The sequence below is a fragment of the Notolepis coatsorum genome, assembly GCF_963971535.1.
Source record: "Notolepis coatsorum genome assembly, chromosome: 12".
Lineage (NCBI taxonomy): Eukaryota > Metazoa > Chordata > Actinopteri > Aulopiformes > Paralepididae > Notolepis > Notolepis coatsorum.
Genome location: NC_140176.1, coordinates 96,625,062 through 96,652,532, shown reverse-complemented (window position 1 = coordinate 96,652,532; position 27,471 = coordinate 96,625,062). Strand labels below are relative to the sequence as shown.

The following is a 27,471-nucleotide window of genomic DNA, read 5'->3' as shown; positions in this document are numbered from 1 at the left end:
AAAAAAAATAAGACATAATTGATAGCATAGTGTTTTAATAACAATGTTGAGTGAAATATATGGTAATAAATGTAAGACGCATTGCATGGCATAGACAAATACAAAAAAAACAAAGACATAATTGAAAGAACAATGAAGCTGAACGATTGATATAAACGGCAGCTCCACAAAAGCCTATTAAAAGTTGGTCAGAAGGAACAATGTTGCTTGTATTGAAACAGTCTGCTATGCTGGGAAGTTCTGCCATTAACCAAACAACACAAAGAAAGATTAATGTCAAGAGGGCTGGGTGAAAAAAACAAGAAAAGAAAAGATTTTCCCGATTCGAATCTTCATTTGAATGAGCCGATATTGATTAATAAAATCCCAGGTCGATCTTAAGTGTAAAAGTATGTCGTGTCGACTGCTGTAGTGTGTGGGTTAAATAAAATAAAAAGGACATTAAGGTAACTGCTTAGTGGTCAATTCCTAATGTAAACATTCATACTTTTAATAATGCACCGGGTTAGAGGGTTCCTTGTACAATTTACAGCATTTTAGTTCTCAGAGAATCTCTCATATCCAAGCAAAATTGGTATTGTAACAGAAAAATATCGCTAACCGAATCGACAACACTGATTCGAATAGACTCCCGAGATCGAATTGGGACGTTGTGATTATAGGGCTGAGCCCAAACGTTCGGACCTTCGTTCGTTACGTTGCCATTCGAATTCTAAATCAACATTCAAATTTTCTATTAAAAATAATATTTTTATTTTATTTCTTATATATATTTGTATGTGTCTATTCATTTAGTTTGAGGATATTTATATATAAAAAAAGAAATTATTTTGAAGATTTCTTTATTTTTTTAAATTAAAAACAAAGGTTTGAACGTCAGTTCGAAAAACCCTGACGAAGTTCGAATCCCAAAAACAGGCTTCGGGGAAACAGCCATAGTTGTGAATCGTAACAGTGTCGATTTTATTTACAAGGACGGTACCTTCCGGTTACAGGGTGATCTCTCTAAGCCCCCCCCCCACGTCATAAAGCTTCTTCACCCTGATCTTTCTTCATGAGCAACACATGCAGAGTAGTTTCGGAGGTAATCTGGCTGACTGCAATCCTGCCTCCTGAAGTCGACCAGCTCAATAGAACACGCCCGGGGTTAAAGGTTAAACTAATCCCTCCATGGGATTGACGTGGTTGCAGCCGTGTCCTCAGTGTCCATGGTTACATGATGCAGGACACGCCTGGCCGTTAGCCCGCGGCCTCAATAGTGCCCACAGTGTAGGGTTCCCACAGACATTGCAAAATGAAATTCAAGGACTTTCAAGTACTTTTCTAAGCACTTTTAAATGCTGTTTTTTATTAAAGAAAAAAAATCTGATCCAATATTTATGGCTTAAAACCAATTTCCGACAATTCGTTACTTTAAATAAAAATAAATTATTTCTTGATTCAGAACAATTTGATCATGGATGAACAAAACTTTCAATGCGAATGGTTGATTTGAATTTCAAGGACTTTTTAAGCACCTTGTTAAAAATGGGCTGTTTTCAATTAATTCCAGGCCTTGCCTTTTTTTTATCAAGCACTTTAAGCACTTCAAGGACCTTGTGCGAACCCTGTCTAGGGTTATATGCAGGACACGACTGGGCCATTAGCCCGACTTCACTGAAAGTAGCCAAAGTGATGCTGGAAAGAAATCATTGTGCAAAAATAAATCCCAACAGCACTGAAGTTTCAATCAGATTGCGACCGGTAGGTAAACTGACCCTAGTCCAACTGGGGTGTTAAGATTACAGCAGATGATTTGGAATAAAAGTAAATGAGTGGGATTAATAGGATATTAAGCAGCATGTAAACATAGTCTGAGGTGTGTGGATCACAAGTAGGATTCAAATGATAACAATAACAGCAAATCCAAATTTTACCAGGCAAATTATACAATGCCTAACTAAAACAGGAAATAATAATAGTCAAACGACTCTAGTAGCATTTAATTTTTTACGTTTCCATTAGTATCAAAACAAACAACACCACCACGGGGAAGGTGGTTCCTATTCACTACACCTTTAGTTCTACTAAAGGATTCAATCTAGGTCACAACAACACAGGAGCAACGCTGACGCAATGGTACATGAGGAAAGATTCAAGAAACGATACACTAGATGGCGCGGTACTGTACCGCGTGTGGTCAATAGTGGATACACTAGATGGCGCTGTACTGTACCGCGTGTGGTCAATAGTGGCGACAGACACTGCGCGAGTGACTATTCGACACAGGAACACGGTAGAGATGATCGTTATCTCAAAGACCGTGTCAACAGACTTTGATTTGTGAGATCGTTGAGACAAGGCTGCAAATACCTGTTTAGACCACCAGGTGCACACAAGCGACAGGGTGGTAGAGGTTTGGTTTCATGGCCCACAGCTAACCTGAAGAGTAGCATGTCATCTACATAACATAAAACTGGGAGATGTGGCGTTAAGGGGTTAACAAGGCTGAACAGCGGATTTACCAGCCTTTCTTAATTTTACCGGACAAAACGATTTTAGAATCATTTCTGTCTGGTAGCATATGAGTAGTGGCTGGTTTTAAATAACCCAGCCCATGGTGGATGTGCCCACGTGAAGAACTGACTTGTGCTGGTCGACCGAGAACTTTGTTACATCATGTAACAGTAACTTAGATAAACCCAACACACACTTGGCAGGTAAATGACCATTCATGCAGTTACTAACCGTGATTTGTAGTTTTTGAACACAATATTGTTACACAAAGCGGGGATACTTCAAGTAACTCTTAATGATTGTCACGTGTCCTATACACCCCATAGGTCTCACTAGAAAATTATGTGATCAAGTTTTCCCAGGACACCCATAAAATTCCCCTTTGGTTTTAGTAGCCATCATGGGGGGTGGTGAGAACTGTGTCCAGGTGAGCTACTGTGGTCCTAAATCTGTTCCAGCCACAATAATTGGTTCCTTTGGCATTCAAATACTATACCAAGCTAATATTTGCATTTCAAAATAGTTACTGGTACATTAATCAACCCTTTTCCCAATTTAGTCATTATGCCAATTCCCTCCTGGTCGTGCTGCCCTACTGTTGGTCTGGGGAGGGTGTAGACTACCACATGTCTCCTCTGTTGGTCAGAGGAGGGTGTAGACTACCACATACCTCCTCTGTTGGTCAGGGGAGGGTGTAGACTACCACATGCCTCCTCTGTCGGTCTGGGGAGGGTGTAGACGACCACATACCTCCTCTGTTGGTCAGGGGAGGGTGTAGACTACCACATGGCTCCTCTGTTGGTCAGGGGAGGGTGTAGACTACCACATGGCTCCTCTGTTGGTCAGGGGAGGGTGTAGACTACCACATGGCTCCTCTGTTGGTCAGGGGAGGGTGTAGACTACCACATGCCTCCTCTGTTGCTCTGGGGAGGGTGTAGACTACCACATGCCTCCTCTGTTGCTCTGGGGAGGGTGTAGACTACCACATGCCTCCTCTGTTGCTCTGGGGAGGGTGTAGACTACCACATGCCTCCTCTGTTGGTCAGAGGAGGGTGTAGACTACCACATGCCTCCTCTGTTAGTCTGGGGAGGGTGTAGACTACCACATGCCTCCTCTGTTGGTCAGAGGAGGGTGTAGACCACCACATGTCTCCTCTGTTGGTCAGGGGAGGGTGTAGACTACCACATGCCTCCTCTGTTGGTCAGAGGAGGGTGTAGACTACCACATGTCTCCTCCGTTGGTCAGAGGAGGGTGTAGACTACCGCATGCCTCCTCCTCCGATACATGTGGAGTCGCCAGCTGCTTTTTCACTTGACAGCAAGGAGTTTCACTGGGAGAAAAGTAACACGTGTTGAGGTTCACGTTATTTCCCCCAGATCCCCTCCCTGCTGAACAGGCGCCCGGACCGACCAGTAGGAGTCGCTGTTGTAACGACCAGGACTCGTACTCGACTGCCTTCCTACCCGCGAACACTGCCAATATTGTATTCTGACCAAGCCGGAGGTATCGCTGCCGGGAATTGAACCGGGGATCTCTGCGGTCGACATCAATCATTCTACAAACGTGTATATATGTCAAATACATCATTTCCACAGAATTGTCTTGAGAGAGAAGCCATCTTGGCCTTGTCTAGACATGCGCAATGCAAAGCCGATGTAAGATTATATCAAGGTGAAAAACAGAAGTTACAGTGGAAGTGGCTGCTTTCGACATAATGTACATGTTCTAGATATGACAACGTTACCGGTCTCCAATACAATGGTTTAAGAACATCCGCATGCGGTAGGAACCGATCTCATGACTGTCACAAATTTGGCACCACATTAGCTTTAACCCTTTCACTGCCACACGACAGCCGGTGACAATACAGAAGGTTAGCTAATGATGCTAATGATGGAGCATCGCCGTCGGTTGTGTGATAGTAAAGGGCTAACCTTCTGTCGTGTGGCAGTGAAAGGGTTAATGGCCAGATGTAGGTGGATGACATAATCATACTGTTTCAGTGACTCTCCCTCAAAACACAGGCGGCAGAAGAAGCTTTGGCGAGTCTTAGACCCTCCTGGGAGGGAGCCCAGAAACCATATGAATTGTGTCGATGGTTCTGCCTGGAAAACCCAGATGGGGCATGTTTCACTTTCAATTAAATGAGTCAATCCCTGTGCCAATGTTGCCACGGTTAGGATTCCATTAGCACTAGACCACCACCAAATGGCATGCACTCGTGGCACTTGTAAGGTGCTCTGGATAAAAGCATCCACCAAATGGCGTATTAACAAATAGTTGAGAACAAACGCTATCGTTACCAAATAAAACGTATTCTAGTGTCTTTAATTGATTGAAAACCAACTGAACCGACCCCAACCGCGTTGTGAATCGTGATCATGTCTTGTGAGCAAGAAGCCAGGATGACAAAGTCCATTTGGCCTGAATTCTGGGACACTGTCCTTTTCCCGCCGAAATTAATTAGAAAAAAGGGAAACAAAAGGATTCCGAGTCGGGAGTGGCAGGAAAAACCTGAAAATACCTGACTGACCCCGTCTTCCCCTCTCCAGGATTCATCCACCAGCCACGGACATGGAGGGAGGTATTCATTGTGGATATAAGAAGCTAATCTCACCTCAGGCACTCTGAAGATAAGCCTCTCCCCCGCAAATCCTCTCAAATGAGTTCCTGTTTTAAATAACCTTTTGATTGTGTAACAGTCACTGGTTCACATGAAACCCACCTCAGTGCTTGTTTGGCGTGAGCAAAAATAGTAGTGTAGGAGTGATGTGACACGGAAACGTACATGAGGCTAACTTACGCGCCATACGGCTGGGGCTAAACTGCGTGGGGCTAACTTACAGGCCATGCGGCTGGGGCTAAACTGCGTGGGGCTAACTTACAGGCCATGCGGCTGGGGCTAAACTGTGCAGGGCTAACTTACGGGCCATATGGCTGGGGCTAATCTGCATGGGGCTAACTTACAGGCCATACGGCTGGGGCTAATTTACAGGCCATGCGGCTGGGGCTAACTTACAGGCCATACGGCTGGGGCTAAGCTACATGAGGCTAGCTTACAAGCCATACAGCTGGGGCTAACTTACAGGCCATGCGGCTGGGGCTAAACTGCGTGAGGCTAACTTAGGGTGCTTTCACACTAGGCATCCGGGGCCGTTTCCGAGCACGATTGCCCCAAAAGTAGTGTAGTGAGAACGCTGCGTTCTGTCCCCGGGAGCGGATAACCGCTCCGTCCCCGGGACCACTTGAAAAGGTGGTCTGGGGAACGATTCAGGCGTCCCCGGGCACGTAACGGGACGATTCAAGTGTGGACACAACTGTACCAAAACACGGAAGAGGCTTGCTGTAACAAGTGCTTCTGTCTGAGTTTAAGGAGGAGGGTGCTAACCTGCTTGCCCAGAATAGAGTTGTATTCATACTTCAATTTTAAAATATTATTTAGGTCCGTTTGGGATTGTGAGTCTGTAAACCTGCTCCAACGAGGGAAGCCGTGTTTCAATTCCAGCCAAGCGCTTACGTCTTTCTCTCTTTTCAGAGGCTTCACAAGATATAATGTGCCCTCTCAATACCACAGACTCCCACAATGTAGCGTCAGAGACATCACCGATATCATTCGTTTCCATAAACTAAATGAGTCGAGAGCTCATTGTTTTTGTCTACCTAAATGTTTACTGGTTACTGTGAGCGATTTGTAGTGTCAAATTTCCCTCGGGATGAATAAAGTATTTCTATTCTATCTATTATATTCTATTTCATTTGATCCCGAAATGCTTTCTCCGAGAGCAAAGAAGGGTTGAAGCGCCAGCTATAGCGCGTCTGTGGCAGCAGTGCCAGCTTTACCAACATCGGGGTGTTGCTCCCTCAAGTGTGCTCGGGAACTAAACGAGATTGGTAGTGAGAGCTGGCCAGCGGGGGAGCGGGGACTATCCTTCTCGGGAACGGAACGGAGGCAACCGTTCCTAATGTGAAAGCGCCCTTAGGCCATACGGCTGGGGCTAAACTGTGTGAGGCTAACTTATACAGGCCATGCGGCTGGGGCTAAACTGTGTGAGGCTAACTTATACAGGCCATGCGGCTGGGGCTAAACTGTGTGAGGCCAACTTATACAGGCCATACGGCTGGGGCTAAACTGTGTGAGGCCAACTTATACAGGCCATGCGGCTGGGGCTAAACTGTGTGAGGCCAACTTATACAGGCCATACGGCTGGGGCTAAACTGCGTGGGGTTAACTTACAGGCCATGCGGCTGGGGCTAAACTGCTAACGGGCGTGGTGATGGTCAACAACATAAAGGTGTGCTATGGTCTTTAGAGATGCTAGGTTTGTATACATTAGATGTCTAACAGTGCAATCAAATGCAGGAAAAGAGGCCCTTTTTCTGCAACAGAGGCATTGGAAACACATCCATTGCCAGTTTTAAAAAGGAGCACACACGCGCAGCAGAAACACACAAACAACACGCACTCTTGCACATCCACACACACACATCGTCAATAAATAAGCGTGCCAGTTATTGCTAATCTTGACGAACTTCACATCGTTGTATCTAAATACTCCCCCCCCCCCCCCTACAGTGTAAATACTAGCTTGAACATTTAGGTTTTTTTCCTTCTCCTTCACAATTGTATGTGTGGTATACATTAGCCTTCTCAAGTCCCGTCTGTGTCACACCCTCACTTGATAAAATAACAAGATTATTGGCCTGGGCGAGTGGCTTGATCTGAGTAGGGAGGAATGCAGATATAGCACCCAAATCCCCCTCTGGGGGGGGGGTTGGTGGATGGTGCCGGAAAGGGGCAGTCCTCCGTCCTCCTCATGTCTTGTTCCGCGAGAACATGCGCTCGCCGCGCAGCGTGAGGTGCTGCAGCTGGTACTGCAGCACCTCCGTGTCCGCCGACTCCTTGATGCTCATTTTGTCCAGGTTGAGGTAGTCCAGGGACTTGGACTGGGCCCTCTTGCCCTTGAGCAGGCAGAGGGGCAGCAGGGGCCCCCCGTGCGATGACAGGGCCCTCCCCGCGCCGTCCCCCCCGTGCGGCCCCCCCAGGGACCGCAGGTAGCTGTCCCCGGAGCTGCTGGGCATGCGTCTCCGCCGGCGCCCGTTGGCGGCGGGGAGGTCGTACGGCTGGTAGTAGCGGCTCTTGGCCTTGAAGATGCGCGACGAGCGGTGGACGCCGCCCAGGTCCGCCTGCTGGGGCTGCTGCCTGGGGACGGGGCTGGGCGGGGCCTCCGCGCCGGGGCCTTTCTCCGGGGGGGCGCCGGCGGCGGACCACTTGTGGGCCAGTTTGAGCAGCTCCTCGCCCGTGGTGAAGCCCACCAGGTAGTTGGAGTCCATGTGGAGGATCTGGTAGCCGGCGACGGTGCTCTTGATGGGCGAGCAGGGGGTGCTGGCACAGCGGGGCCGGTCGGCCTCCGGTCTCAGCAGCGAGGCCTTGACCTCGGAGGCGGCGGGCGGGACGGAGACGGGGGTCCTGGACACGCCACTGACATCCATTTCCATCGTCACAGACATTACCTGACTGGAGAAGAGACAGGGAGGGAACAAACAGTCAATGAGATGCTATGGAGATAAACACTGGCGATGGGCCAGGACTACAATGACGGTCACCTATGACTAGGGTCGGGTACCGTTCACATTTGAACCGGTACCTGTGAATCGATACCGGTACCCAACGGTACCTTTTTTTCTGTACTTTAGTCTCTAAAAATGTCATCTACCTACCTCAGTTGTAAAAAAAATTGTCCAAACTTCAAATAATTTATTAACATTATTATTTATTTAGAACAATTTGTTAATATATATAAATATTGCAGCGAGCGTCGTCTGCATCTAGCTTTGTAAAGTGTAACCACACTTGCGACCGTTTTCGGCTTGCCATCGCCCCGACTGCTTTGTTGTAGAATCAAGTAAAATCCTAGGTAAGCGTGTATTGTGAACGCGTGAGCGTTGACGTGAATGGACACAGACCAGCACGGACCTTCAATTTTAGAAGCTATATATGACATCTAGCTAGTCAGCCCTGTGTTCGACAGCCCTGTGACGACTCCTCTCACAAGTTGTGCCGTTTCTATTTGCAGTGAAAACTCTGCGAATAACAGGTCCAACATGTCTAACATGCCTTGAATCCTCTCCTCGCCTGTATGCCCACTAGGGATGGGTACCTTTCACATTTGAACCGATACCGGTACCTGTGAATCGATACCGGTACCCAACGGTACCTTTTTTCGGTACTTTAGTCTCAATAAATTTAATTTACCTACCTCAGTCGTAAAAAAAATAAAATCAAAACTTCAAATAACTACAATTTCGACAGTTTTCGGCTCGTCATTGCTCCGACTGCTTTGTTGTTGAATCAAGTCAAATCCTAGGTAAGCATATATTGTGCGTGTGAACGTTGACATGAAAAAAAAAAAAGTAATAAAAAAAAAAAAAAAAAAAAAACGGTTTCTCACTTGATTAGATACTCGGTAGTACCGACGTGTTTCGGTTCGGTACCTCAAAAGTAACGAATTCGGTACCCATCCCTAATGCCCACGTCACAGTAAACACCTAAACTAAACTAAGGTAAGCTGCTAACGTTAACTAAGCTAAGCTACGCTAAAGTAGTACCCTGGAAGAAGAGATCTTGTATCTTTTTTTTTATCTACTTTTTTCTCCCATTTTCTATTTTTCTCCCTTCCCCAATTTCGTATCGTCCAATTCTCCCTCCCCTGTCACGAACGCTGTTAGGCCATGCCTCCCACAAGCCGGCTGCAATGTGGACCAAGCCTTGCATCACGTGTCCCCTCCGGTACTCGAGGAAGCAGCCGTCGCATCTTTTCACCTGCACAGCGTGATCTCTCAACGTCGGGGGTCTGCGTGGGAGGGACACGCCGCCCCCATCGCTTCCTGATTCTGCTGCGCAGGCGCACCAACCGACCTGTAGGAGTCACTGTCCACAACGTCCGATCCCCACCCATCAGCTTTCCCACTCCTAACACTGCCAATTGTGTTAGTATGAACGACCAGCCAAGCTGATAGCAATGCGGAGAGCTGGGCTCGAACCCAGCGTCTCCTGCATTGGTGGCGAGCGCCTTGCCCACTACACCACCTAGCCGCCCAAGAGATCTTGTATCTCAAGGGACATTGCTGGATAAATAAAGGATAAATAAAAATAAAAACCTGGGGGCGGCTGATTTGGCGCAGTGGGCAAGGCGCTCGCCTCTAACGCAGGAGACGCTGGGTTCGAGCCCAGCTCTCGGCGTTGCTACCGGCTGGCCGGTCGTTCATACTGACACAATTGGCAGTATTAGAGGGTGGAAAAAGCCGGTGGGTGGGGATTTGACGTTGTGGACAGCGACTCCTACAGGTCGGTTTGGTGACGCCGGTGCGACGGAAGCAGGAAGTGACGGGGGGGGGGAAGTGAGCCTCCCACGCGTTACTCCTCACCACTGAGAGATCGAGCTGTCTGGTGAAAAGATGCGACAGGCTGCCTCCTCGTGTACCGGAGGGGACATGTGATGCAAGGCTTCTGTCCTCACAACAACTGACCTGTGGGAGGCATAGTCTAACAACGTTCAAGACAGGGGAGGGAAGAATTGGATATATGAAATTGGGATGGGAGAAAAATAGAAAATGGGAGAAAAAGTGGATTAAAAAAAAATAAAAAATGGAAACGTTCACAGCGGAGATATACTCCGGGAGAGATTAATTTAGTTTTCGTGGAGAAATACTCCGGGCAGATATATATTGTAGAGCTCCAATAGTGAGGAATGGGAGAGGCTGAACCCGTCTCTCTCACTCTACATTCAATGATTATAAGTAGCCAAACGTTACACTATAATGCCTTGGTCCATTATTATTCTCCCTATACATGCTGCCACACAATGTATGTTTCCATAGTTACGCAGATGACACACAATTGTACATCCCTGCTGAACCAAATTATCACACAGCTATAAACTCCATTTCTGCCTGTCTCTTAGCAATAAACAAATGGATGACGAACAACTTCCTAAAATTAAATGAGGACAAAACTGAAATCGTACTAGTCCTATAACAAAAAGAGAAATATTACAGAGCAATATGGGGCAACTTACTCCTTGGATCTAAGCTTTAAATCACAAAAACATAATTTTTCCACCTAGAAACATTTATAAATCAAAGACACTGAAAAACTGATCCATGCCTATTATCTCAAGCCGACTTGACTACTGTAATGCACTCCTCACTGGCCTCGCAAAAGAAACCACAGAACAACTCCAACTCATTAAAAACTCGGCAGCAAGGCTACTAACTAGAACCAAGAGGAGAGAGCACATCAGTCCAGTATTAGCTAACCTACACTGGCTTCCGGTAACATACAGAATCGATGTCAAGCACTAAATGGAACAGGACCAAGCTACATTGCTAATTCTCTAGTCAACTATGTGCCTTCTAGAACATTGCGATCATCTACTACTGGTCTATTGAAGGTTCCAAATCACAGCCTAAAGAGAATCGGGGATGCAGCCTGTGCAAACTATGCACCAAAGTTATGGAACACACTACCTATGGACATTAGGGAAGCAAGATCTCTTAATATTAAAAAAAGATAAGCTAAAAACGAACCACCATAGCCTTTTAATACACTCCGCTGTTGATTGTACTGTAGCACTATTTTACTCTGTCCATTCTATTTTATTGCACTTTGCATAATTTTACTTTACTTTTTATTGCACTGCAGCATCATTTTACTATCTATTCTACTATTTTATTGCACTGTACTATTTTACTCTGTCTATTACTTAAGTTTTTATTACAGGTTCAAAACTGTCAGGTATTAAACTGTGTGGGTAATATCAAACAAGAAAGACTGTCAGGCTTTAAAACTGTGTAGGACTAGGACCCAGGCCTAGAAGGTAAGGTTATCCTATAACCCTAGTTATATGAATACTGCCTACTGAGATATATCATTATCTCCAGCACCTAGTGTGCTCTGGGAAACAAAACAAATGCACCCACTTGCACGTGACCACGCCACTCCCATGCGTGCCTCTATATTACGCCGGAAGTGGTCACGCCTCACCCTTCCCAGTTCGATATCCATACGCGGAAAACATCCAAGGGACCCCAGGGCGCTGAAGAGAGACGCCCAGCCAGTATTCATATAACTAGGGTTATAGGATAACCTTACGTTATATTATCATACTGGCAATCGCGTCTCGCTCTGCCTACTGAGATAAAGGGCAGAGCGGACGCGTGGCCACGTCAAATGCACCCCCTGAGGGCCCGTAAGCCCCAGCCAGGGAGGAGGGGAGTCCTGTCCACCCGCCCGTCCTAATGAAGGGGGGGAGGCAGTCAACTCCAACAAAGTGCGAAAAAAGGGGAACCAGGCACCCCCGAACGCACAGCGCAAGTGGGACCACGTGTGACACAGCACCCCGCGGTCCACACCCACACACCCCTGCTAGCCCACCTGATGGCGGGATGCAGGAGAGGTCCCGGACCTCAGGACTGCCTGGGAGACAGAACCCCCAGTCATGTCCATGAGGTAAAACCCAACGAAAGGACTCGGGAGGACCAGGAGGCCGCAGCACAGATGTCCTCCACCGAGGCCCCCCCTAACAGGGCAGCAGAGGCCACCACACCACAAGTGGAGTGCGCCCTGACGCCCCCGGGGGGAACCTGTCCAGCCAACGTGTAACAAAGGGCAATGCCCTCGCACAACCAATGTGACAGGCGCTGCTTGGACAGCGCCTCACCTGCGCCCAAGCCCAAGTACTCCACCTGTTGACTGGGAAGAGGAGTACTCTTCTTCCAGTTCACAGCAAAACCCAAACTGGCGAGGAATTCCACCACCAGCCTGGTATGAAACCTGGCGATCTCCTCTGACCGGCTGAGGACCAGAATGTCGTAGAGTTAGAATAAAAATCGTATCCCCCGACGACGCAGAGGGTGAATGTGCGAGGAGCCAGGAAGCGTAGGAATTTCCTGTGAGGAGGGAAGATCGGGTTGTGAAAATACGCATCTTTCAGGTCTATGGAGGTGAACCAGTCTCCCACTCGGACAGCGCTTAACAGGTGTTTGACGGTCAACATTCTGAACTTTCTCGCCACAATCAGTCGATTGAACACGGACAGGTCCAGTATAGGTCCGACACCTCCCGATTTCTTGGGCACCAGAAAATACCGGGAGTAAACGCCACACATCGCGTCCTCCCTTGGGACAACGACGATGGCCTGCTTCGCCAACAGAGATTGGATCTCGTCGGCCAGAGCCGTCACTGCTGCGGACCCCGACAATAGGGTCTGTACCAAACCCAAGAACGGAGGGTGGGGTTGTGCAAACTGTAACACAAGCCCCTCCCTCAGCGTTCTCTCCATCCACCTCGACATATGGCACTCCTGTAGCCATACGTGGTGATAATCCCAAAGCGCACCCGCAGCCAACTGGCGCTGGTCCGCCAGGAACAGTAGATAGGAGGCCCGGTCCCTCCCGCTGTGTGTTGCCAACCCTGGACTCGCCAACCACGCAAGCAGGGTGTCTCGTGGAGCTGGGATATCGCACCCTGACTCTACCAACAAGGCAATCGCACCCAAGGGGGGACCCCGACAGAAAGGGCCGGCCTGGTACGGGGGGAGCAGCCATCACCCCTGGTGACATACAGGGCTCCAGACTAACTTTTTTCATCACCGTCCCAGAACCGTCCCGAAATACAATTTTAACCGTCCCAAAGTGAATGTAACCGTCCCAAAAATCAAATGTTGTTTCTTTACTTTGGTTTTGTCGTCTATAGTTGTTATTGCCATAAGAAACACCATTCATAGAAGGGGAGAATAAATTGATTTAGTCAAAAGGCTCCCAGGTGGAAAGATTTCACAAGAATAATTATGATTAAAAATAAATAAATATATATATATAAAGAAGTGTTTAACAAGGTGCTAGTATAGGGATATTTGGTCACGGTGCTGTTATAGTCAACCAATTGGAGCCATGTTGATTATTCCTTCCATAGGAAAATATATTTAAATGTATTTGTATTTTATTTCGTTTGTTTTTTTTGTTATTACAAATGTGTGTGTTTATGGTTGAAAATGTTAGAGATAAATAAAGATCAAATCAAATCTAACTGAATAAGTTATCACTCTTCTAACAAGAAAGAAAAACGTAGTTTAGCTTTAAACTATATAATGTCATTGCGTCCAGAGATTCCACCTTTGATAACTAAAGTAATGACACTTGACTAGTAATGAAACATGGCCCTTAGATCGCGCTGTCCTCCTGGTCGATATTGATAACTGCTGCTAAAATAAAATAAAATAAGTCCCGAGTCGAGACTCTGTGCTGCTTCCAACGAATCCCAATAGTATGCAACTGCAGAGCCGCAGAGCCAGGGGCGCTTTCAGGTCCGGTCACAGGCCCGCTCAACAGCGCCCCCCACCCAACGGCTGAATTGCCAATGGCTGAATTAAGCGCCCCTGGCTCTGCGGCTGCATGCTATTCGCAAATCCAGCATGAGCCAGCTCCCGCTGCAGCCGTCGTTATCAGAACACTACACACATATCATAATGTTTACAGCAAACTGTAGTTGATCACCAGGTATGTTTTATTAACGTAGAATAATTCATATATATATATGCGCGCACTGACAGTCGGCTAATTGACATTTCCTGTGAAAAAAATTAAATCATCTCGGTCCCGTTTGCGTCCCAAAAAAGATTTTCTGTTCGTCCCAAATCAATATTTGATCGTCCCCGGGACGACGGGACATCGTTAGTCTCGAGCCCTGGTGACATAGGCTCCCCCGCTGAGCATCTTCCCGGCATAGACTGCTGAGGACAGCCTGCTATGCAGCTGGACATGCAAGGTGTGGTCCCCACGCTGCCCAATAGGGTGAGTCCCTACACACCGTAGCCCTGTAGTGATATTACTACCACCTAAATCACGCGTGCCTGACTGACCACCGTCAGTCTTCCGGTCGGAGGAGGCACTAGCGTAATACCCGGCCTGGCGAGGGCGGGGGGAACCCACGCTGCGATTCAGATTCCTTTATTGAGCCATTTGTGTAAAAACACTAGGGCTGTCTTAAATGCTTCGAAGCTTCGAACGTTCGATTCGATGGCACAAGCTTCGAACATTAAAAAAAAATCAAAGTTTAAAAAAAAAAAAAAAAAAAAAAAAAAAAAAAAAAAATTACTTCGATTTGTGTGTGTGTGTAGGTGTGTGTGTGTGTGTGTGTGTGTGTGTGTGTGTGTGTGTGTGTGTGTGTGTGGTGTGTGTGTGTGAACTACCCATCCCAGTTAGGACAGCCGAATCCCGTCCAATCTTTCGCCGTCGACTAAAGACTCACTTCTTCAACCATTATCTGAAATGATAAAAAAAAAAAAAAAAAATCTAACCGTGACTAACCTTACTGTCATGCACTTGTCCTAATAAACTAACCTACACTGTAACACGCAACACTTTGATGAACATTGTTACTCAGCTGATAGAGTTGTACCCTTCCTGATGGCTTGTCGTACAGAACTTGTAAGTCGCTTTGGATAAAAGCGTCAGCTAAATGACTAAATGTAAGTGTGTGTGTGTGTGTGTGTGTGTGTGTGTGTGTGTGTGTGTGTGTAGGCGTGTGTGTGTGTGTGTGCGCGCACCTTGTAGAATTCCACACATAAGAAAGAAAGATACTGGGATGAATAAACAAAATAGGAAATAAAATGTAGAAATGCATGCAATACATAAATAAATATGAATCTCCATATATGAAATATAACATTTAGATAAGGTGCTACTGAGATGTTTTGGTGAGTTCTTTGTTTTTTTGTGGAAGTTGCCCTTCTTAAAAATGCATGAACATTCACTGATAATTGGTCTGTAGTGGAGTCTACAAGGTCTACATTGCCGGACCATGTACAATCCGGACCTTGTAGACTGACATAATTCTGTGCATAGTTTAGTCTACACAGGCCATATTTCAAATAATCAAAATCTTACTTTATTCATCTTAAACATTCTTGATTTGGGGGATTGGTAGTTCCCATGAAATCTGAAGTTGATCTGAACAGCGATCCACCTTGAATTAAATCACACAGCCGAGTGAAACCTTGTTGGATGCGTCAGTCACGAAAGGGGCTACTTAATTAATTAATCCAACCCACTTTATTTATAGAGCACATTTAAAAACAACAACGTTTACGAAAGTGCTGTACAAGTCCCACAACATAAAAAAAAAATATATAAAAAAAAAATATTTTTTTTATTTTTTTTCGAAGCTTCGAATTAAAATCGAAGCTCGGCCCCGAAGCTTCGATTGCCAAAAAAAGCTTCGAAGGTCAGCCCTAAAAAACACATTGGTAATTGTTGCAGCAATACAGTGTATGCATTTTCTTTTCTTTTTTCACAGTAAACTACACCAACACAGACACATGACAAGAAACGAAACAGTGCAGTGGGGGATTAATCAATAAAATAAATATATATATATATAAATATATATATATATATATATATATATATATATATATATATATATATATATATATATATATAAAGTGAAGAGTTCCAGTACGGACTAGTGCAGTGCAGTCAGTGTCATTGTGCCAGTGTCACTTGGGGGCAGAGGGGGGGGGGGGGGGGGACCTGAGGCATTGATTAGCCTGGCGGCTGAGGGGAAGAAGCTCAGTCTGTGTCGAGCTTTAACAGCCTTTGGGATCCTCAGCCTTCTCCCAGAGGGGAGCAGGGTGAAGAGGCTGTGACCGGGGTGGGATGGGTCAGCCATGATCTTCCTCGCCCTCTTCAGGGTGGGAGCCGCTTGACAGCACAGCATTCTCATAGACAGACCCAGGCCTAGCTAGCAACTGGGTGTCAGCCCGTCTCCATGAGAAGCGAAATGTGGGGCCGCTTGCGCTTCACTGGAAGAACAAATCAGAGCCCCAAGTCCTGTAGTGTAGCAGGGGGCAGTAACCGGAGAGCGTGCTAGACACAGCTAGATGGCAACGGTTTTTTAGGGCGTGCCCATCTAATGTAGCCGATCCCTCGGCCACCGAGGCTGTCGGCCTTGTGATCACCTGTTTTCTTTGTGCCCAGGGTATCTCAGGCGGGGGAAACATGGCCGCTGGCCGGGGGCCTCACCGCAGCCGCTGGCAAGGCCGTGCTCTCACCTCTGGCTGCGCGGTGTGGGGCGGTGTGGAGCCCAGGTCAAATACCGCCCACGCCCCTGCGGACAGACCAAAAAGTCCATCTGCGGAGATGGGAGCCCTGAGGAGGGGACGTCTCCTCTCCTCCTCAATGGGAGATTGCTCCAACCAAAGATGCCTGTGAACAAGAGTTGACAACATCCTAGCCCTCCCTGCGGTTATAGCTTGCGGCTGGGTCAAAAGCTGTATAACCTCAAAAACCTGCGCAATGTTTTTGACGTCGGCTGGCCCTAAGGCCCAACCACCCGACACCATTTTGGACAGAAGAGCAGCCAATTGAGCAATGTTATTGGTTGCTGCTAAATTCCGTCCCACAGCGGTATAAGCTTCATCAGCCGACTCAGCCACCTGCCGGGCCGACTCGCCCTCCGGCGTCGGCTTCCGGGTGGGATACCGTTCAACCATGCCAGGGCAAAGGAACGATGCTACCTGCTCCTCTAAGCACGGCACACCTGTCCTGAGCCCTGTCGTCAGCCCATCCACCTGTGTAAAGGGTAAAAAAGCCTCAGCAAAACCCTCAACATTAGACACCGATTGACCTTCAGCAATGAAACGGTTAAGAGGAGGGAACGATAATGCAGGACCTGCTCAGAGGTCTTTAATTGGCATGCAATTATCCTCAACACATACACACACCGGAACACACACGCATGCATTGTCTCTGTAGGATCGCCGATGCGATTCGTCTCTGCGATTAACCCATCCCGTCGTCCTTCCCCCCCAAGGGCAGCCGGGAGCAGACAGGCGTCAACGTGAGCCGCGCCAGGGGACCAATCCAAGTGCTCCTGTCCGTCTTCGTCAAGGACGCCACAGCGTTAGCGATCTGTTGTTGTGCATGTTTTTCCATTGGGTTTATCTTATCGGGGGGGAAACCCTTGCGAGCACAGGGAGAACATGCAAACTCTGGCATCATGGAAACCTGGTCCCCAAGCGGGAATCGAACCCTGGACCTTCTTGCTGTGAGGTGACAGTGTTAACCACTATACCACCGTGTCGTATACAGGAGCTATCAGTAGCTAGCCGGCTAGATACCAATTTTGTTTAAACAGTAACGATAGCTAGGTAGCTAACGTTAGCTCACGGTCGAATGCACTATAGACTAGAGCAGAGGACCCTCCTCCGTGTTTACACGGGTGCGGGAGGGGCAAGGGAGGAGGAGGAGGAGCGGCAGTTTGCAGATCTCCGCTAAGAATTGGATCATGTTTTTCGATCGGTTTCCGCGATCGGCGAATATGACTCATTATCGGAATTCACCGATAATGCATATTTATACTAGGGCTGTCAGTTTATCGCTTTAATTAGATTAATTAATTACACAGCAAATTATCGCGTTATGAAAATTAACTCAACATTACAAATTTTTTTTTTTATAATATTTTTTTTTGTATCTCATTCATTCCATAAGAATGTAGAATACACATTTACAGACTTTTTTTAATATGGTCCATTTGCATGTTCTTGGTATCTGATTCTAGGGACATCTATGAATCTCAGGGAATGTATTCCCAGTGTCAGAAATACTGTGGGCTAGATCCACAAAGAATGGATTGCATGGTGCAAGTTGCACCCTTACTTACAATTCATTATGAATTGAAAATGGGGGACCCTGATGTAAACAAGACGAAAGTCTTTCTCTGGTCTGCATCCCCTTAACAATTGTGTGTATTGAGCCGTACTGTATTGTACCCATTCTGCAATCTGTTGATAACATTTTCATTCAATCAATCAATCTGCGCGGTGATTGATTGAATGAAAATGTTATTTTGAGTAAATTGTAATGAACCAAATGAGAATATCAATCAATTTTTTTAAATCTTTGACTGTGAATAACACCATGCTCAAATTGACCAGACCTGAAAAATCTAAGCAAATTAATAGATGGAAGATGATTAAACAGAAAGTTTTGTAGATACAGTACTGAATTCTGCCATCCGGACACATGCAATTTGAAATATGATTATAGAATATAGAATATCAGGCATAAAATGGTTATGCGATTAAAATGTGATTAATTAGATTAATTAATTACAAATCCTGTAATTAATTAGATTAATCTTTTTAATCGCCTGACGGCACTAATTTATACTGATTATCTGCCGATAACAATCGGTGGCCGATCGATCGGGCCTCCCTAGTGGATAGCATCAATGCTAGCTGGCTGGCTAGTGGCTACAGCTTTATTTACTAAATTATGGCGGCTTTTTAATCGTCAAGGTAAGAGAGGATTTGTCATGATCAACTGAAGGGGTATGCTATTGAACAGTTTGCCGCAAAAAGCCAGATCAGGCTCAATAGCTTCTGCACCTCGAACGCAACTACTTGTTGTTGTGATGTTGGCTGAGAGAAGACGCCTGGACCACAGCATATAAACAGCTATCTACCACAGCATATAACAGCTATCTACCACAGCATATAAACAGCTATCTACCACAGCATATAAACAGCTATCTACCACAGCATATAACAGCTATCTACCACAGCATATAACAGCTATCTACCACAGCATATAACAGCTATCTACCACAGCATATAACAGCTATCTACCACAGCATATAACAGCTATCTACCACAGCATATAACAGCTATCTACCACAGCATATAACAGCTATCTACCACAGCATATAACAGCTATCTACCACAGCATATAAACAGCTATCTACCACAGCATATAACAGCTATCTACCACAGCATATAAACAGCTATCTACCACAGCTATCTACCACAGCATATAAACAGCTATCTACCACAGCATATAAACAGCTATCTACCACAGCATATAACAGCTATCTACCACAGCATATAAACAGCTATCTACCACAGCATATAACAGCAGCTATCTACCACAGCATATAAACAGCTATCTACCACAGCATATAAGCAGCTATCTACCACAGCATATAACAGCTATCTACCACAGCATATAAACAGCTATCTACCACAGCATATAAGCAGCTATCTACCACAGCATATAAGCAGCTATCTACCACAGCATATAAACAGCTATCTACCACAGCATATAAGCAGCTATCTACCACAGCATATAACAGCTATCTACCACAGCATATAAACAGCTATCTACCACAGCATATAAACAGCTATCTACCACAGCATATAAGCAGCTATCTACCACAGCATATAAGCAGCTATCTACCACAGCATATAAACAGCTATCTACCACAGCATATAAAGAGGTATCTACCACAGCATATAAGCAGCTATCTACCACAGCATATAACAGCTATCTACCACATCATATAAAGAGGTATCTACCACAGCATATACGCAGCTATCTACCACAGCATATAAACAGCTATCTACCACACCATATAAACATCTGTATATAATTGGGCCCATGCAAGTATTCTAAACACAATAATCATATTATGTTATGGCTCCTAGCCTCCTACGTACAGTAGAACTGAAAATAACTGTCCCCTGAACAAAAGGCCCCTGGGCAGCACGGTGGTACAGCGAGATGCATCCAGCTGCAGGACCGCAGAACACATACGAGGCTCCTCCCACTAAGACACTCTCAGGACCCTCGCTCCCATTGGCTGATTTGGGTCACGTGACCGTCACAGGGTCACGTGACCGTCCCACCCAATGGCTGAATTGGAGTATTGCACCGTGCGGGATTGATTGATTGATTGAAAACTTTATTAACAGATTGCAGAATGGGTACAGTGACCGTCACAGGCCCGGATTGATTGATTGAAAACTTTATTAACAGATTGCAGAATGGGTACAGTGACCGTCACAGGCCCGGATTGATTGATTGAAAACTTTATTAACCCATTCTTCGCCAGGCATTGTACCCTTCTTATACCATCCTCTGCCAGCTCTATTTGTCTATGGAGATGTTCACCTTCTTTGCAGGGCTATAACTTTTTTAATTGTATTGCTAAATTGACATTACTATGGCCCATTCAACATCAATTATCTATCGTTCAGGGTGTAGGAGCGTTCTATTTTTTCATTCACACATTCATACTAAAATACCGTCCAGAGTATAAATATGTTTTTATCGTTTTCTGCTGTATTTCATAGAACGTGAGATATAGCCATTTATGCATATAATATCAAATGCAGCTTGATAGCGATTGACACCAGATTAAAAATGTCAACTGTACATGATCCTAGACGTTATGATTTATCATCTGATGTTGATCAGAGGGGGGGGGGGGGGGGTCGTTTATAATTCCGTGGCCCACGTTACATCATTTATGTAGTATGGGTGATATATATATCAGAGCAGTTTGTATGGTTAATAATAATCAAAAACGCTGAAACTCACCGCAGCTTCCTCTTACCGTTGGGTGATCAGCGTGGAGCAAAAAGATCGCTATTATGGGATGTTGATCTAGATGAACCATTTCCGGGTTGTATAATACTATATACGTCCAAATAACGTTGTTTATTGAGTTATGGCAACCGATCGATTATCCAGTGTGTCGAGATGGAGTCCCGGGAGCGATAGCGAGTGGCGGACAGAATAGGGGGGACACCAAGCACTTCCGGCCCCACTTCCGGTTTGGCAACTCGCCGATCGACCACCAGGTGACGGTATTGAAGCGCTGGAGAGTTGAGTGGAGATCTACAGCACCAGTCATGGCTCCGTGGGTGAAATGTGAATACCATGACGAAAATTTGAAATATTGATCTCGATGACGCCGTAATCCGTCATTGGCAGATTAAGCATGGCGAGGAATGACGTCTTAATCCGTCAATGGCGGAGAATGGGTTAACAGATTGCAGAATGGGTACAGTGACAGTCACAGGCCCGGATTGATTGATTGATTGATTGAAAACTTTATTAACAGATTGCAGAATGGGTACAGTGACCATCACAGGCCCGGATTGATTGAAAACTTTATTAACAGATTGCAGAATGGGTACAGTGAACGTCACAGGCCCGGATTGATTGATTGATTGATAACTTTATTAACAGATAGCAGAATCAATCAATCAGGGCCTGTGACGGTCACTGTACCCATTCTGCAATCTGTTAATAAAGTTTCCAATCAATCAATGAATCAATCAGGGCCTGTGACGGTCACTGTACCCATTCTGCAATCTGTTAATAAAGTTATCAATCAATCAATCAATCCGGGCCTGTGACGGTCACTGTACCCATTCTGCAATCTGTTAATAAAGTTATCAATCAATCAATCCGGGCCTGTGACAGTCACTGTACCCATTCTGCAATCTGTTAAAGTTTTCAATCAATCAATCAATCAATCCGGGCCTGTGACGGTCACTGTACCCATTCTGCAATCTGTTAATAAAGTTTTCAATCAATCAATCAATCCGGGCCTGTGACGGTCACTGTACCCATTCTGCAATCTGTTAATAAAGTTTTCAATCAATCAATCAATCCCGCACGGTGCAATACTCCAATTCAGCCATTGGGTGGGACGGTCACGTGACCCTGTGACGGTCATGTGACCCAAATCAGCCAATGGGAGCGAGGGTCCTGAGAGTGTCTTAGTGGGAGGAGCCTCGTATGGGTCCTGAGAGTGTCTTCGGCCCTGAGAGTGTCTTAGTGGGAGGAGCCTTGTATGTGTTCTGCGGTCCTGCAGCTGGATACTATTGGGTACAGCGGTTAACACTGCTGCCTCACAGCAAGAAGAGCCAGGGTTCAAACCCCAGCAGGGGGCCTTTCTGTGGGGAGTTTCCATGTTCTCTCCTCCCCGTGTTTGTGTGGGTTTCCTCCCACACTAAAAAACATGCATGCTATGTTTCCTGCCATTGCCCTTGACCAAGGTACTGTCATTATAGCTGGAGTTGGTCTCTTGACCAAGGTACTGGCGTTACAACTGGAGTTGGTCCCTTGACCAAGGTACTGTCATTACAGCTGGAGTTGGTCCCTTGACCAAGGTACTGTCATTACAGCTGGAGTTGGTCCCTTGACCAAGGTACTGTCATTACAGCTGGAGTTGGTCCCTTGACCAAGGTACTGTCATTACAGCTGGAGTTGGTCCCTTGACCAAGGTACTGTCATTACAGCTGGAGTTGGTCTCTTGACCAAGGTACTGTCATTACAGCTGGAGTTGGTCTCTTGACCAAGGTACTGTCATTACAGCTGGAGTTGGTCTCTTGACCAAGGTACTGTCATTACAGCTGGAGTTGGTCTCTTGACCAAGGTACTGGCATTACAGCTGGAGTTGGTCCCTTGACCAAGGTACTGGCATTACAACTGGAGTTGGTCCCTGGTGTACTGCACACATGTGTGGCTGCCCCCTGCTCCTAAATAGTTAGGAGGTCAAATGCAGAGGATGAATTTCCCCAGAGGGGATTAATAAAGGTTCAATTTAACTTTTCACAGCTGCCATTCTGACATGTCATCACTGGGTAAACACACAGGTGTACCGGTAATTAATAACACTAATTAAAAGGTGGGGTAGGCAATTTCATAAAGGTTTTCCACTGACTCCCTGGGGCACCAATAGCTTTAAGATGTCTTCCACAGGTGGTTCTTTATATACAATAAAGCTCTAGTTCTGACGGACAGGTCGCTCACTCTGCTCTAGTTCTGACGGACAGGTCGCTCACTCTTTGCTAATTTCTCGGAAATGAACCTGAAGCCCCTTGTCCGATGGGAAGAGACAGTTGTGATTGGAGGGTCAAGAAAATAGGGCATGGCTCGAGATAGGTACCTTACCCCACCTCTAAAGTCCTGTCCGAGTCTGTGTGCCAGAGCCCTGGTATTGTGCATCATGCTGCATCACTGGAACGGCTGTGACACACCTCCATGGAACAGCACTATAATTAACACACATGTGTCTAGAAGCACCATGAAAGGAGATGACCGTTCCCAGTTCCCTGCATTCATGAGGAATTTATATCATAATAAATGCAGCATATTTTACGTCAATGACTTGAGACTAGTTTGACTATTTTTGTGGTTCAAAAACATCCACAGCAAGCGTGACAATTGATGCATCACCCCGCTAAGCACAGTTTAAAGCCCATGTTAATACTCCATAGCAACCCGTCACAATGGTCCCTGTGTGCATTTGTTTACATTTTAACGCTTCCTGTAACTTCACATCTCCTTCCGTGTGGTGGCTTCAAGATCTGCTGTATACTCTGCGATGACATGTCAAAATGGCCACTGGGGAAAAAGGGCCTTTGAGCATTTCTGAGAGCCTGGGGCCCGTCGAGCCTGTGGTTGAGAAAGTGGGTGCATTACTTTGTTACTAATGAGAGGGGGTGGTACTGTTAACCCCAACCTCCTATGTCAGTGGTAATTAAGCTGCCGTGCTCTGAGTGGAGAGTAAAGTCCCTATAGCCTATCGTTGACTAACACTAATGCCTGGAATAATGTGTGACCTAAACTGTGTAGCATGCAAGAGGGCCCCACGCCTGCTGGGATGACTATGACATAAGTGGACCATCCCGAAACAATGGGTGCATTTCATAAAATAAAGGCCCCATCCTAAAACACCAGCCATAATCATGTCATTGCATCATATACTGGTAGCTACCCAGGCCTCGACTATTTTGGTATATTGTTTGCACCGAAATATTGCAACCCACAGCACAATAGAATAAAACGCTGCAACTAAACAACATCATATCCGCCTAGTAATAGCTCATGTTGCCAGACATTAATGATTGTGTCTTTAAAGGCGGAGTGGGACAGTTGTACTGGTCTGGTCTGTAAAGGAGGAGTAACTGGTCTGGCAGGCCCAGCGGTGTTCTCGGTGACACCATGATGGGAGAATATACAGGAGTGAATTGTAATGTATTGTATGAATTGTAATGCTAAATACTAGCACGCCGAGGAGGTGTGAAGAAGACAACTGATGGTAACGTTGGTTTCTAATTTAATCTCCATTATTACAAACCTTTATTTCAACTCTCGCGAGACACTGAGGTTTTACCCTCATTTATATACAGCAACGACGAGCTTACAAAACAAGACACCGTTTATCAGCTATTTCATCACAGGTCACAGTAAATAAGAATAAACGTTAATATAAAATAATGAAATTAAAATCAGATAGGCCGGTTCAACAGTGATGAAGATGTGTTGTTGAGGTCAGGATGACTATCGCAACAAAAACACGAAGGGCCGGTTTCATCCTGTTCTCGGCTGAGCTGAGGGGGTGATTTAGTAGATGTGATGCACCGAGTGAAGCCACAGTCACTTGCTCCTCAATAGGAAACCAACGGTATGTTGACCATGAAGGACTGGTTCTAACCGAACCGTTCGTTATACAAGTATCACAGAGACATTTCAAAGGTCCTCACAGTTGCACGAGGGTTTCGGACAGAGATACGGGATGGTTTGAAAGCTCAGCGTTGTTAATAAACATTTTAAATAACGTTTATAAACTGATCAACACTGCTCAAAACGGCTGTATTTCCGTATTTGGCTGCCTGGTGCGCCTGCGCTGTGATCACAGCGCATGCGCATCATGCACCCAACGCCGGAAATAATGCAGCGTTGACCAGTTTATAAACAATATTTAAAATGTTTATTAGCAACGCCGAGCTTTCAAACCAGCCCGTATCTATGTCCGAAACCCTCGTGCAACTGTGAGTACCTTTGTAATGTCTCCGTGGTAAATGTATAACGAACGGTTCGGTTAGAACCAGACCTTCATGGTCAACATACCGTTGGCGTTGGTTTGCTATTGAGGAGCAAGTGACTGTGGCTTCACTCGGTGCATCAGTCACGAAAGGGGCTAGATTTAGTAGAGCCCACCACCGCCGCCACAAACGGTCAACCATACTAGTAACTAGTAACAAATAATAACGTTTTTACATAGAAAGACAATAGATTTATATTATTAGGTTCGTCGTCAACATAAATAAACATTTCTCATTTGAAACGTTCAAAGGATAAGATGCGTTTTTTTTATCCACGATCCTCCTCCTTATCTCCGCGATGGCTGCAAATTCTACAATTCAGTCCGAACTCGTTTATTTCTCTATGTAAAGATAAATAAATAATAATAATAATAATTAAAGATAATCCGCACAATGTTGTTGTTATTTCTACATAACGCCGTCTGCAGTGTGAGACCAACCTGTTCGACAGCAGAGCCGCTCCTCGTCTGAACCGTCGTCGCTGCAACACACAGGGTAGGAGGACACGTGATCACGTGACACACCGAGGTAACATGGAGTAGGGTATATCTGCAGTGCCACAGCCCCATACATGAGTAGGGTATATCTGCAGTGCCGCAGCCCCATACATAGGAGGGGCCTGTGCTGTGCACGTGATCTTTTTCCGTAGCCTATGTTTGCGAAGACGCTCTCTGATTGGCTAGCCGCGTACAGCGAAGACCCTCTCTGATTGGTTTAGCGCCGAAGGGTCTCTTCCGCATATTCAACAACAATTGTTGTTGTTGTTGTTGTTCCCTAACCCTAACCTTAGCCTTAACCTTAACCCTAACCCTAACTCTAAGCATAACCCACTTCGAAAGAGGGCCAAAGCATAACCACTTTGAAGCAGAGAATATATATGTACAAGGCGGAAGAGACGCTTCGGCGCTAAACCAATCAGAGAGGGTCTTCGATGTACGCGGCTAGCCAATCAGAGAGCGTCTTCGCAAACATAGGCTACGGAAAAAAATCATGCGTACTGCGCGTTGGGGGCCTGTACTGTGCGCTGCACTACTGCGCATGCGAGAAACAAAGTAACATATAATATAGGACACTAGAAACATAAAGTAACATACGGAACATAAAGTAACATACGGAACATAAAGTAACATACGGAAAATAGAACCTAATGTCCAAAATATTTTTGTCTTAAACTGAATATCAATTGGATTAGGAGCAACCAAATAAAGCATTCAATGCAACCAATTGTCTATAGACTAGAATTGTTTTAATCTTAAACTGAATATCAATTGGATTACCAGCCCTGACTGTTACTCTAAGCTTAACCTCTCCTGGATGAGGGCCTAAACTTAACCCTTAGACTACCCTTAGACGGGCAGACCCCAGGTGGTAAGAGCAGGCAACTGCACCTCCTCATCCATCACGCTCAACATAGGGGCCCCCCAGGGCTGTGTTCTGATCCCCTCCTCTACTCCCTGTACACACATGACTGCATAGCACAGCGGAACAACAACACAATCATCAAATTTGCTGATGACACAGTAGTGGTGGGCCTGATCTCTGCCAACGACGAGAGGGCCTACCTGGAAGAGGTAGAGAATCTGTCACAGTGGTGTCAGGAGAACTGCCTCTCCCTGAACGTCAGCAAAACAAAAGAGATGATTGTGGACTTCAGGAGGTCGGGGGTCAAGGACTACAGCCCCCTCAGCATCGACGGGGCACCGGTTGAGAGAGTGAACAGTTTCAAGTACCTCGGAGCCCACATATCCGAGGATTTGACATGGACCACACACATTGACAGTGTTGTGAAGAAGGCACGACAACGCCTCTACTTCCTCAGGCGCCTAAGGAAGTTCCAAGTCAGTCAGAAGATCCTTAGGAACTTCTACTCATGTACAATAGAGAGCATCCTGACTGGCAACATCACCTCCTGGTTTGGAAATAGCACTGCACAAGACCATAGCAGACTACAAAGAGTGACACGTTCAGCCGAACGCACAATTGGAGGGGGGCTTCCCACCCTCCAGAACATTTACAACAAGCGGTGCAAGGGGAAGGCTAAGAGAATTATTAAGGACTCAAGCCACCCGAACAACTGCCTCTTTGAACTGCTGCGGTCAGGCAAGCGATACCGGAGTCTTAAGGCGAGCACAGAAAGACTCAGAAGAAGCTTCTATCCCCAGGCCATCAGGCTGCTAAACGAACAATAAACACTATGCAACAACCATCAAATGCACACAGCACACACAC

General features: G+C 46.0%; 1 protein-coding gene across 1 annotated transcript; it reads right to left on the bottom strand.

Moving 5' to 3' along the window:
- Nucleotides 1-24: 24 nt before the first annotated feature.
- macir (macrophage immunometabolism regulator) lies at nt 25-25,716 on the bottom strand. Its single transcript, XM_084326424.1, has 2 exons — nt 25,683-25,716; nt 25-8,012 (listed from the first exon to the last, which is right to left on the bottom strand). The coding sequence occupies exon 2, from the start codon at nt 8,003-8,005 to the stop codon at nt 7,310-7,312; it is 696 nt and encodes a 231-aa protein (XP_084182550.1). The 5' UTR covers nt 8,006-8,012; nt 25,683-25,716; the 3' UTR covers nt 25-7,309.
- Between the last annotated feature and the right edge of the window lie 1,755 nt (nt 25,717-27,471).